The sequence below is a fragment of the Malaya genurostris genome, chromosome 3, assembly GCF_030247185.1.
Source record: "Malaya genurostris strain Urasoe2022 chromosome 3, Malgen_1.1, whole genome shotgun sequence".
Taxonomy (NCBI): Eukaryota; Metazoa; Arthropoda; class Insecta; order Diptera; family Culicidae; genus Malaya; species Malaya genurostris.
The window spans coordinates 231134106-231147576 of record NC_080572.1 but is presented as its reverse complement, the minus strand read 5'-3'; the positions used below and the strand labels follow the sequence as shown (position 1 = coordinate 231147576).

General features: G+C 38.6%; 2 protein-coding genes across 2 annotated transcripts; one reads left to right on the top strand and one right to left on the bottom strand.

Annotated features, from left to right (window-relative positions):
* The first annotated feature begins 50 nt into the window (after positions 1-50).
* On the top strand, positions 51-2596 carry LOC131437310 (exocyst complex component 6). Its single transcript, XM_058606578.1, has 2 exons — positions 51-1828; positions 1894-2596. Exons 1-2 carry the CDS (start codon positions 179-181, stop codon positions 2527-2529), a joined length of 2286 nt encoding a protein of 761 aa, XP_058462561.1. The 5' UTR covers positions 51-178; the 3' UTR covers positions 2530-2596.
* An 8259-nt stretch (positions 2597-10855) lies between these two features.
* Positions 10856-13248, bottom strand: LOC131437360 (regulator of nonsense transcripts 3B). The gene is made up of 3 exons (XM_058606639.1): positions 13120-13248; positions 12743-12993; positions 10856-12685 (listed from the first exon to the last, which is right to left on the bottom strand). The coding sequence occupies exons 2-3, from the start codon at positions 12926-12928 to the stop codon at positions 10898-10900; spliced, it is 1974 nt and encodes a 657-aa protein (XP_058462622.1). The 5' UTR covers positions 12929-12993; positions 13120-13248; the 3' UTR covers positions 10856-10897.
* Positions 13249-13471: the final 223 nt, after the last annotated feature.

The window sequence follows — 13471 nt, the reverse complement described above, 5'->3', positions numbered from 1 at the left end:
ATTTTTGTATTCACTAAGATATGGCATCACTGTTGAAAGCTGTCATCAATTTATTTACTTTAATGTCTTAATAAAATCTGTGAAAAGTATTTTTTTCATGATTTCTAGTGAAATAAACATCTATAAACGCAACATTTTCCATACATAAAAAGAAAAATTACTATTCAACTGAGCTGCGATGGCCGGGATTTCGATGCAAGATATCGAAGCAGTAGACGACTACTGGGGACCCACTTTTCGTACTATCCTCGAAGGAAACAGCCACGACCAAGTTTCCGAGCAGCTTGAATCCAGAATTAGGTCTCATGACAAGGACATTGAACGAATTTGTAATCTGTACTATCAAGGATTCATCGATTCGATAAGAGAGCTATTGTTGGTGAAATCACAGGCGCAAGGTTTAAATCAGGAAGTGCAAACATTGGATGATGCACTTACGAAAGCGTCGGCCGGCGTTATTGCCAAAGGAAATGATCTGGTCGAAGCACGCAAGGTGGAAGGGAACATTGCTGGTGCTATTGAAGGTCTATCGAGCTGTCTACCAGTTCTGGAATGCTACTCAAAACTACTGAGACAGGTTAAGGAAAAGCGCTACTATCCGGCTTTGAAAACCTTGGAATTGTTGGAGAACGAATATCTGCCGAAAGTTTCGGGCTACAGATTTTCGCAGCAGATGAGAGAAACAATACCGAAGTTGAAGGAGAATATAAAAAAATCGTCCGAGGAAGATTTTCGAGAGTTTTTGGAAAATATAAGAAAGTTTTCACCTAGGATTGGAGAGATTGCTATGAAACATACCAAGGAACTACAGAAAAGAGATTTGGACACTATAATTGCCGAGTACAAACAGATGTCTATGAATGGGGATTGCGTTGACGACGACGAGGATGTAAACGCTCAGGATCTGATAGATTTTTCTCCCATTTATCGATGCTTACATATTTATACGGTGCTCAACGACAAAGAATACTTTGAAAAGGATTATCGCAAACAAAGGAGAGATCAGGCGAAACTAGTTTTGCAAGCCCCCCAAACGATGCATGATAATCTGGAAGCTTACAAGACATACATTTATTCTATCGTTGGGTTTTTCGTAGTTGAAGATCATGTGATGAACACCGGTGGAGAAATAGTCACTCAAACGTATTTGGATGACTTGTGGTCTTCGTCTTTGACGCGTGCCGTCAATGTACTCAGTATGTCCTCTTCGTCCTGTACCGATCCAAATATTTTACTTCGCATAAAAAATTTAATTATGCTTAGCATCACAACTCTTAAGAACTACGGTTACACCGTTTCCCAGTTGTGGGACCTTTTGCTCGAGATGCGTGATCATTACAATGAAGTGCTGCTACAAAGATGGGTAAACGAGTTCCGTGACATTCTCGACAAAAGCGATTTTCTTCCGCTGGAAGCCCATACTCAGGAAGAGTATGATGCTGTGTTGGAACGCTTTCCTTTTCATTCGGAGCAGTTGGAAGCTCAGCCGTTCCCGAAAAAGTTTCCCTTTTCGCGAATGGTTCCGGAAGTATACCACCAGGCAATGGAATTCATGTATGCCTGCATGAAGTTCTCCGAAGAACTCACTCTTTCACCGAACGAGATAGCCGCGATGGTGCGAAAAGCGGCAAATTTGCTTTTAACTCGCAGTTTCAGTGGATGTCTTTCGGCAGTATTCCGAAGTCCCAGCCTAGCATTGATGCAGGTTATTCAAATCATAATTGACACGCAGTATCTCGAAAAAGCTGGACCATTTCTGGATAGTTTTGTTTGTAAAATGACTGGCACAAGCCAAAGTTTGACGCAGACTCCATCTGCAATGTTTCAGGTAAAGACTTCATAGCTTTTACAGGTTCGAGTGTTTTTTTTTTTAATTTGTTGATTATTTGACAGGTTGCCCGTTCGGAAGCCGAACAACAAGTATCCACAAAACTGTGCTGCAAACTGGATGAATTTTTCGAAGAATTGGAAGGTTACGATTGGTTGCTACCGGAAAGCTATGGCCACGCGTCACCGTTCGTAACGGATATGATTGCATTTTTGCAGAGTACATTCCAAAGTTTCTCCTACATCCTACCGGGCGTTGCGCAGGCCGCTTGCCGGAAAGCCTGCGAACATGTGGCCACCCGCATCTATAAGTTGATCCTATCCGATGAAATCAAACAGATTTCCGGTGGGGCATTGGATCAAATCAATTTGGATCTGATGCAATTTGAACTGTTTGCCGCTTCGGATCCGGTGCCAGGTCTAAGAGAAGGTGATTTGTCCAAGTATTTTGCAGAAATTCGTCAGCTATTGGATCTACTGATCTCGGAGGATTGGAGCGCATATTTGCACGATTTCGGAAAGGATGAAAACCGATACTCACTGGTACAGCCGTCCACGATCATCGTCGTGCTAGAAAAGCTTCGCGAGGCAGATAAAAAATCGATGCTCTCGCTAATGAAGTCCAAATCGGAAAGAGACAAGAAGAAACTATTAGAAACTGTACTTCGTCAGTTGAAACAGTTGGCGGAAAGACAGAACTAATCTCATCAAGTATATATTTATTTGTTTAATTGTTAACATAATTCATCGGACAAATAATAGTTTTAATGAACACAAAGTACAAACCGTCAATTACTAAGAAAGAAACACTCGATCATTTCTGTGCAAATTTGTCACCAAATTCTATCATCTTTAGAAAATGCTCGAATATGTACATGCTGTTATAGGTTAGTTTATACTTAGTTCAGTTGATGAGAGTGTTTGATTGTTTTTTTCTCTGTCTGTCTGTCATACGTGACCAGCGATCAACATGATCACCTTTCGTTGAATTCAAGGCACATAAGATGGAATTGGTGGAGACAGACTGTTTCTAATGAATTTCGCTCCAGTCTCTGCACGCGCACTTCGATTACACTATCTTACAAATTGTTTTCATGCACTACATAATGTTTATTGTTGTTGCTAGATGTGAAAATACTTGCCCCGCTATAAGAGACGAATTGAATGTAAATTTCATTATTTGCTTTATTGAACTGTATCTCAGTAATTTTCTTTAGGTCGATGTGCATTTGCTCCCTTAGCAAATTTTCTAAGTTTTCAAGTAACGAATGTAGAAAGCGATAACGTTCAAAGTCAATAACGATTGACCTTAGTCGTGCAATCAGCGCTTTTATTTGTGCTCTAGACTTGCTAATTTTGAATATTCTTTTTGTTCACTTCACTATACCACCGATAACAGACACAACAGACTCGAAAAAAATGTTCCAAAACCCTAGGTAAATTTTAAATTTACTATACGTTGGAAGCAAAGAGCTCACTACTGCCACCTACTCGACTATTCATCGCGATCTTTCAAAACGTTCCACTACGTTCCGGAACGATAGTAAAATTCTCCTCCCTATTATATGGAATTATTCCAACTACAACATTTCCCCAAGTGTTAAATACAACTTTATTCCCTCGCAGTTTAAATCACACGATAATTCAGTCGGAGTAAAACCTGTTCAACAGCAAAACAAACATTTAGCGTGGAGTGAATGTAGCACCCAAAATAGTATCGACCGCGGTTACATCTGTTCATTCAGTGTGGCGAATACTTGCAGATGTCACCGCATTCGACACTATTTTGGGTGCAGTATTCACATCACAACACAATTTTGGGTGCTATATTCACTTCAAAAAGAAAAGAAATAATCAAGTGCATTCAAGAAATATATATGGGGCATTCCACGCAAAATCAGCCACCCAATTTTTTTCCATATAACTATTTTTTTCAGTAAAGAACTCGAAAATATTCGACACGTATTTCTTTATTTCAATATGATACGTGGAATTTTTTAGATATGATTTTTTTTGAAGTTTCGCGTTTTCAAAAAAGAGAGTTTTTTCAACAGCCTATACTGTAAAATCTACACACTTAGAAAAATTTACATCTTTATAGATGCACATAAAAGGAGCGTCGCGATTCACTTACATTCATAATTCAAAGCATTTAAAGATAAGTCATATCATAAACACAGACTAAAAGACAGGACACTCAAATTAGATTCTTCAATCATTTTAATGGTCATTTCGAATATTCCTTTATTTGGGACAGTGCTCACATGTGTCATGATGGCGCCACGTTACCCTATTAAAAACATCCTGTCTGTCATCTAGACTGTGTTTATTTTTTTCATTTAACAACAGAGTTGCCAATTATACAAAATTACCTGTAATGTATTGTTTTGTATACGTCCATGCGAATTTCATACAGGATACAGATTTAATACATATTGCCAAAACTATATACATAATTGTGCCTACTTCTCATCCTCCAACGCAATACAAAATCGAACCCGTTTTGTTACAATATTTACTTGCTTCTGGTCTGCCGCCACTTAATTTCGGGTGAAAACTACCAACACAATAAAAAATAGTCTAGATGAACAACGCTGAGTCAAATAAATGGTTACCTTCCAACATCGCGAAAAAGTTGAATATATTATCAACATAATCCAATAATTTATTGCGACTATTCATTTTCAAATATTTGGATGAAATCAGGCATCCCTGCAAGCAGCTGATCGGTGTTGACAAACGAGGGGAAACCAACTAGTAAAAAAACTTGTACATAACACAAGGGGTGTACAGATAGTAAATAGTTCGCGCAGTACAATATAGGTGGAACTAGTGCATCACGAAACATTATTTTTATAAGAATTTACTCATACTGTCATGTCTGTTAGTCTGTGTCATAAACTTCACAGTTAATTTAGCTGAAGCTTGCATCGATATAGACGCAAAATTTATTTTTACATGTTAATAGATGTAATATTGTGTCACCACTGCAGAAATTACGGCATGCTTGAATTTACGTCAAGCGTAAATTTCATTTTTTCTAAGAGTGTAATGAAGATACAAAAATTCATCCAAGACAAGAAATGTGCGTCTTTTCCTTAGCTCAGGGGTTTAACTCAATCTTGGCAAAGTTTCAGAGTGGAAAGTTTAATACTTTCGGAGCAGTGATTTTTTCAATAACGACCGCAGCGCAATTCCCTCGAATACGGGCTTAACTTGTCGACACATGTCGCGCCACTGATCGAATCCTAGTTTTGACAGTTTATTGTTTTCAACGTTATAGTTGAGATTGCGGTGCTTCAGTTCTACACTGGACCCTTGATAAAATTTGCTTCTATGAGCTTCTGTTTTAAATCAACACACAGACGTTCCTAGGCTATGGTGCCCAATCGGTCATTGTTTTTTTTTGTGCTGATTAAAATAGATTGTATAAAATTCTCCTTATAATGTGTGGTTGTGTTTTGTAGTTTAGTTGTTGTTTTTGTAATGACAATGGTCGTAGATCTGGTTTTGTGAATATGTAAATTGTGGTATGTGGTTCTTGTAATGGTATGTATGGAATGCAATGGTAATAATTGTAATAGTAATGTAATAATGTTATAATTATTGTTATTACCCAACTAACCAAAAGTTCGGATAAAAGGGACTGATTTGGCTTAAGCAGCTCTCAAAGTTAATCAATAGCATTCTAAGCAGCCCATTTTTTAAGTAATTATCCAAACTTGAAAGTTCGCACGACGCAGCGGATCGATGGTTTGCTCACATGTTCAGTCTATATTATTTTATTCTATTTCACAATATTACATCACAGACTAACAGACAGGACACTCAAATTGGATTCTTCAATCATTTTAACGGTCATTTCGAATATTCCTTTATTTGGGACAGTACTCACATGTGTCATGATGGCGCCACGTTACCCTATCAAAAACATCCTGTCTGTCATCTATGCTGTGTTTATTTTTTTCATTTACCAACAGAGTTGCCATTCATGCAGAATTACCTGTATTGTATTGATTTGTATACGTCCATGCGAATTTCATGCAGGATACAGATTTAATACATATTGCCAAAACTATATACAGAATTATGCCTACTTCTCATCCTCCAACGCAATACAAAATCGAACCCGTTTTGTTACAATATTCACTTGCTTCTGGTCTGCCGCCACTTAATTTCGGGTGAAAACTACCAACACAATAAAAAATAGTATAGATGAACAACGTTGAGTCAAATAAATGGTTACCTTCCAACATCGCGAAAAAATTAAATATATTATCAACGTAATTTATTGTGACGATTCATTTTCAAAAATTTTGATGAAATCAGGCATCCCTGCAAGCAGCTGATCAGTGTTGACAAACGAGGGGAAACCAACTAGTAAAAAAACTTTTACGTAACACAAGGGGTGTACCGATAGTAAATAGTTCGTGCAGTACAATATAGGTGGAACTAGTGCATCTCGAAAAATTGTTTTCATAAGAATTTACTCATACTGTCATGTCTGTTAGTCTGTGATTACATCTCATTCCACTATATTCTATGGTACATATGGATGGATTTACCGTTCTCCTGCTGCCATCGTGTCAAACCAAATTAGGATATGTTCATTCCACTTAATTTCCGCTCCACACTGGTCATAAGGGCCGGTAGTATGAAAATGAAACATAAAACAGAGCTCAGTTAAGCCCTACCTGCCTTTCCAACCCCCTCAAAATCTTATTCAAGTCGTTCCATATCTTATTCATAATTCAATAAGGAAGCTAAAAACTGTAACACATATCTTTATCAAATTGTAACGCAAATTGATTGTATCTGATGATGTTTGCAATACCGTCAAGCCCATCAACCACGGGAGGGAAGATTGCGGTGTGAAAATGAATTCAAAAATCGTTGCTTCAATCCATTTGACTTTAAGACTCATGTTAGCAAAAATCGAAAACATTTATTGCGTCGTTTCTTCTTCCCTTCAAATGATGTTTTGTGTGCACCATGTAGGCAGAAAGAGAGTAAAATTGGGGCAAATGATTTACGTGAGTATTAAAATAGTGTTAACATAAAGTTTTGAAAAAGTTGCGAAATGATGCAATTTTCACTATCCAGCTGTGAGGGAAAATTCTGCAGATGCAATAGTGATCATAGATTCTGAATCCCCTGAGACTGATGACAAAGATGACAATATGTGTTGTCATTGATATTCAGCGATTATACAGAAGGAATTCCTACATTTACTTACATTTACTTAACAGTTCGGCTGAAAAGTTCGTATCGTTCAATAGAAACACACATTTTTTTTGCCAAAATCTGTTTTTATTATTCAACATAATTGCCATCAGAGGCGATACAGCGATTATAGCGATCTTCCAACTTTTCGATACCATTTTTGTAGTACGATTTGTCCTTTGCCTCAAAATAGGCCTCAGTTTCAGCGATTACCTCTTCATTGCTTCTAAATTTTTTACCAGCGAGCATTCTCTTGAGGTCTTAGAACAGGAAAAAGTCACTGGGGGCCAAATCTGGAGAATACGGTGGATGAGGGAGCAATTCGAAGCCCAATTCGTTCAATTTCAGCATGGTTTTCATCGACTTGTGACACGGTGCATTGTCTTGATGAAACAAAACTTTTTTCTTCTTCAAATGAGGCCGTTTTTTTTTTAAATTTCGTCCTTCAAACGCTCTAATAACGCTATATAATAGTCACTGTTGATGGTTTTTCCCTTTTCAAAGTAGTCGATGAAAATTATACCATGCGAATCCCAAAATACAGACGCCATAACCTTACCGGCCGATTGTTGAGTCTTGCCACGCTTTGAGTTCGGTTCATCGCGTGCAGTCCACTCAGCTGACTGTCGATTGGACTCCGGAGTGAAGTGATGGAGCCATGTTTCGTCCATTGTTATATATCGAGGTAAAAAATCGGTTTTATTTCGATATAACAGCTCCAAACACTGCTCAGAATCATCAATTCGTTGTTGTTTTTGATCGGCACAAAGCTTTCTCATATCCAAATATTCGTGAATAATATGTCCAACACGTTCCTTTGATATCTCTAGGGTGTCAGCTATCTCGATCAACTTCACTTTACGGTCATTGAAAATCATTTTATGGATTTTTTTTCACGTTTTCATCGGTAACAGCCTCTTTTGGATGTTCACTGCGTTCATCGTCTTCGGTGCTCATATGACCAGTACGAAATTTTGCAAACCACTTACGAATTGTTGCTTCGCCCGGTGCAGAGTCTGGATAACACTCATCAAGCCATTTTTTGGTATCGGCGGCACTTTTTTTCATCAAAAAGTAGTGTTTCATCAACACACGAAATTCCTTTTTTTCCATTTTTTTCACAATAACAAAAGTAGCTTCACTCAAAATGCAATATCTCACAAACTAATAATCAGACAGCTGTCAAATTTATACACGTATCTTTTGAAGGTTGGTACTAACTGAAAATGGTATGGATTTAATTCTAGTGGCGCCCTCTCATAGAAACGATACGAACTTTTCAGCCGATCTGTTATTTCTAAAATTTTAAAATATCGATTGCCTTTTTAGAATGAACCAAATTTGCCTTCCGGTTATCTTACCGAATTGAAACCAAAATTTCATGCGAAAGATGCAACTAAATCCGAGAGAATGAGAATTTTAATTGTTTTGCCAAAAAAAACTGGAGTATTCGTAAGACAGCGCATACGATGAACACATCAAGATATTTTGTTACGAAATTAAGGAATCTCGTGAGAAAAAATGATTATTGCGATTCCAAGAACAAAACGTAGAAACTAATTCTTATCCAAATCTGTAAACCCGATAAACCTGATTAATTTATGTGAAATAGACATTTTTATACTAATCATCCTGTATCCCCTACACCGGAAGTTGGATCTGACTGAAAAGCAAGATGTTTTATAGGATCTTAAAACTTTTCATTTGAATCGTAGATCGGTTCAGCCATCTATGAGAAAAATGGATACACAATTTTAATTTAATTTCACATACCATCCTGTAGTTCCGGAACCAGAAATCGGATCCAAACGTAATTCAGGAACCTTGTTTAGGAGCATACGACTTTTCATATGAATCTGAGTTTGTAGAAAACGGTTGAGTCATCTTCGAGAAAATTGAGTGAAATTATTTGTCACACACGCATTTACTAATCTCGACGAACTGATTCGAATGGTATATGGGTGTTATGTTCTTTCAACATTTATTACTGTAAGTAGTTTAAATCAATATAATTATGGAATTGCTTTCAACTGGAAAATGCTGCCATCATCTATTTTACATATGTCATATTCGAATGATTATGTTGCCAAAAACGAACCTTGCTAAATTCGGTCCGAGGCATAATGTCATGAAAAAGGATGCTGTACATAGTTTTTATAAAAATCGTGTTTCACGTTGCTCCCAAGCATACAATGTACATACAATGCACAAAACTCCTACTGCTGGAATAGAGGGAAAAGACGCTTACACAAAAATGTTAAATGTCTCCGTTGAAAATGGACGGCTTTTAACAATCTATTGTGTTCTGTGTGACGGGGAGACCTTTCATTTGCGACTAGTTTGATCAAAATCGGTCCAGCCATCTCTGAGATCTCGACCTCTTTGTTGACAACACACATACAGACACACACATACGGACATTTGCTCAGTTCGTCGAGCTGAATCGATTGGTGTATGACATTCGGTCCTCCGGGCATCGGAAAATTGGGTACATCTTAAACAAAATTAGAGGAGACTGGGGCCAAGCCGCACGCTTTTGGGAAATTGAAAAACAACTTTCCATGACCAAGGATGGCTTTTATTGTATCAAAGAACGCTGACTAGCAACTCTTCACACGATTGAATCAGTGCCATCAAAGAGAGACGGATATCATCGCAACAACAAAAACCCGGCATGGTTCATTTAACATAGAATAGACACCAGTGCGAGAGCGAATTTCTCTCGATGACATTTCTGAGAATCAAAGGTTAGTACGCTGCTGTGGGGTTCTTCTCTTATTCTCGTTCCGCGATCCGATTCCATATGGGCAGTTGATAATTGCGATAGAATCATTTTACTATTGCCGCTTATTCTATGTGCATATAACCTTTGTATAAGTTGTGTCTATGAAAAAGTCTGTGAATGCTCCACACAAGGGTTTTGAAAAATTGCAACCTAGTATGAGAATCATCCAGTTGAATCATCGATTCGATTTTCTGCGATAATTGTCAACTTGCGGTTTTCTCTTGGGAAATTCCACACAGCAACGATCATTATCATACTGTAAATTTTTTTAAGAGCCGTGAAATACTCAGAGTATGAAGTGGAGCGAAGAAATGTAGAAAAATTCTCTTGCGGTTCATGCACTTGAGTTCTTGTAGCATCTTCTACCGGATTGAAAATGTCGTATACAATATTGATAAATATCGAGCAGCTTCTGCCAAATTTTCGGCAATCACCAACACAGTCCATGACAGCTAGGTTTCTACCCAAGTTGTTTATACCGTTGTATAGCTTCAACCTTCAGCTACACTATCCAACTTGTGATTTGGAAAAATATCCATTAGTTTCCGTAAAAAGTCGCGATGAAATGACTAACCGAAAACCCAACATTTCAGAAACTGCGGGGCTAAACCGGACACTTCTTGAATAATAAAAAAAAAACCTCATTACACCCAATTTATCTACACAGTGGTGTAGTTTCAACTTTAAACTACTACTCCAAATTTGGGACGTGGAAATACATTCATTAGTTCATGTACCAAGTCACCATGAAGTAATCAACCCAAAATCCAATATTTATAAACCGCGAGACTAAACCGGACTTTCGATGAGGCTAAACCGAAGAATCTAGCAAACAATTCACGAGAATCTATAGTACAAAGTTGATGAAGGTCCAAAATTTTGCAGGATTCCAGTAGTAGATCAAACAGGACGCAAAGAAAACATAAGCTTCATATAAACCATTATTCAATAAACGGTATTCATTGTGTTCTCGTTCCAGGGCACGGAGGTGTTTCGGACTAGAAATAACACAATTTGCACTTGCAGTTCAACGTTTATTTGATCAGTAAAGTATTCGGTTATTTAACTGTTCAAATCGATTCCATCCAGTGCTTCGACAGCCTCACTCACGCTTTGTCCGGCGGATTTTTCTTCAGACGCCGTAATTGGTGCCGGTTCCGCCGGTGGGGCTGGTTCTTCGCGGGAATTTTTACGAGAAGGCTCTTTCCTGTCTCTGTCTCCTTCTAAATCACTGGAATTTTTTCTCCTGCATCGTCGATCTTTTGGCCTTTCCTTATCGGACGATTTTTTAGTCAACTTGTGTCGTTTATCTTTCTCCGTGGCTGGTTTTGGTTTCACACTTTTGTCTGATGAACGGTCGGAATCGCTTTTGTCCTTCATTTTATCGTCGTCGACTGCTGTTTCCGGAATCATACGCTTCCTCGGTTGATAGATCGCTATTGAAGGACGATTTTTGTTACGAATTTTTCGAGCCTCACGAGCTTCTTTCAATTTCTCATCAATATCGGGTTTTCTCTCCGAACTGCTGCTGTCGGCTGCCGCTGTATCGGGAGCTGGTGTTAATTCTTTTGTTGCAAGCGATTCCTCTGTTGGTTGCGATGCTACCGCCATCGCAGTGGAGGATTTTTGTGGAAAAGCCGGTGGAAGAGCCCCAGATGACTCACCCAAAATGATGGTGGACTTCTCTTTTGGTATAAACGGAGCAACATGAGGCGTTAAAACGCTTTTCTTGATGTCAATTTTCGGTATGACAGCAATGGATTTGAAATGCTCGCTCGTAATGGGAGTCTGAACATCACTGCGCTCCTCCAGCTCGGCAAGACGAGTTTCAGCACGAGCACGAGTCTCTTTTCTACGTTCGCTATATTTTTTGACTTCCTTTCGAGGAACGTCAGCTGTTACTACTTTCGGAACTTCCAGCACTTCCACCACTTTCGGAGGCACCTCTTTTTCTCGGTTTGATGATTCTCCAGTTGGCTTTCTATCCTTTTCTTCCAGTTTTCTAGCCTTATCCTTTTCTTTTCGTTGACGATCTCGTTCCTGTTTTCTACTCAGTGCTTTTTCCTGCCCTCCCACTACGTCATCCTTTTCCTGCTTTACTCGTTCTTTTTCCTTTTCTTTCTTGTTCCGTTGTTTTTTATCTTTATCTTTAGGATCTTTTCCAAAATCAATCTTTTCGTTCATTCTTTTACCGCTATCTTTTTTTATCTGATTTGGATCCAACCGCGACGGAACAGTTCGAACGACTATGTCGTCTTCTTTCCCAATCTCCTCTTTTATCGCTTCCGTGATCGGCTTTCCCACCTGACTTTTCTTCTGACGTTCCTCCTTCCTCTGTTTTTTCTTCTCTTCCATTTTTCTTCGTTTTTCCTCGCGTTTCTCTAGCCTTTTTTGAGCAATGAACTCCAGCAAGGGCGTAGATGTAATTTTCTTCTCATCCTTTATCTGATAGCTATACTCCAGCTTGCTCTTACTCTTGCCCGTTGATTCTTTCTCCTCGAGTTCAAGTGCTTCCTGAAAAGCTTTAAAATGGGTGTCAACTTCGATGGTGCCACATTTGGCATCCTTCTTGCGAGATCGATTTCGCGGCAGTTCCTGAAACGGAGCATACTCCACCACGGCCGGGAATTCCACGCCCTTGGAATCGACAAAAATGTAACCATCGAATTTGTCCTTGAACAGGAAAATATCCTCTGCCTTGCTGAAGCTGATGTAAGCCCTGGACGACGCATTTTTCCCTAGTGACCAATCACCGGAAACAAAGTAGAAATCCTCATGATCTGGAATAGGATCTATCTGCTTCCGAAAAGTCTCCTCATCCATCGACGGTGGTAATCGGCGAATGACGACCTAAAATTAGTATTTATTTTCACCAGATTCGAACTACTCCCGGTTAAATAGGTTTACCTTCGTCAACGGTTTCGGGACATCTTTTTTGCTTTTTTTGTTCCTTTTACCACCACCGGCTTCTTTTTTATCCGTTTTCACCTTGGACTTGCTGCCCTCCGGCGCCGAACCGCTGACGCTGCTGTTTGTCCCTCCTGCCCCGGTAGTTGACATGATTTCGGGAAACTTTTGCTGTGATTCCACCATTCCAGTAGCTTTCTAAGCCTTAAGTCTGGGTCCTAGTCTGGAGAGGCCCAACTTAAAAAAATTACCTAACAAACAAAACAATTGTTTTAAGGATTTCACCACATTCAAATTTGTTCAAGATAAGACACGTCTGGAAATGTATTATTGTCCATCGTGTTTTAAGAATTGATGTGAAAGTGACTTGCCAATACCTGCTAGGCACGAATTAGCACACGCTTCTAATTCTGTTATTTTCAGAATAAAATAATCCAAGAAATTGCAATGGTAAAACAATGCATGTTTCTTTTTTTTTTGCTTTTAGCCTTCGAAACAACCACTGTCAAATATGCACGTTACATAAAAATTCTACATAATCACAAACCTATCTAGGAAAAAATTCTGGCAACTGACGATTCCCACACTGATAAAAAATATTTCATCGATTCAAAAAAATGTTTTGCAAAATTATGTCATTTTCGCGTAATACCAAACCAAATGCACATGATAATACCCCTAGGTGCCATACAAATAGCTCACCATTATTTCATTTGCAACATGGTCAAT

Coding starts and splice junctions, on each gene's coding strand:
- LOC131437310 (XM_058606578.1), top strand. CDS start 179: ATGGCCGGGATTTCGATGCAAGATATCGAAGCAGTAGACGACTACTGG. Junction 1,829..1,893: donor CTCCATCTGCAATGTTTCAG/GTAAAGACTTCA, acceptor ATTATTTGACAG/GTTGCCCGTTCGGAAGCCGA.
- LOC131437360 (XM_058606639.1), bottom strand. CDS start 12,928: ATGGTGGAATCACAGCAAAAGTTTCCCGAAATCATGTCAACTACCGGG. Junction 12,686..12,742: donor TCCCGAAACCGTTGACGAAG/GTAAACCTATTT, acceptor TACTAATTTTAG/GTCGTCATTCGCCGATTACC.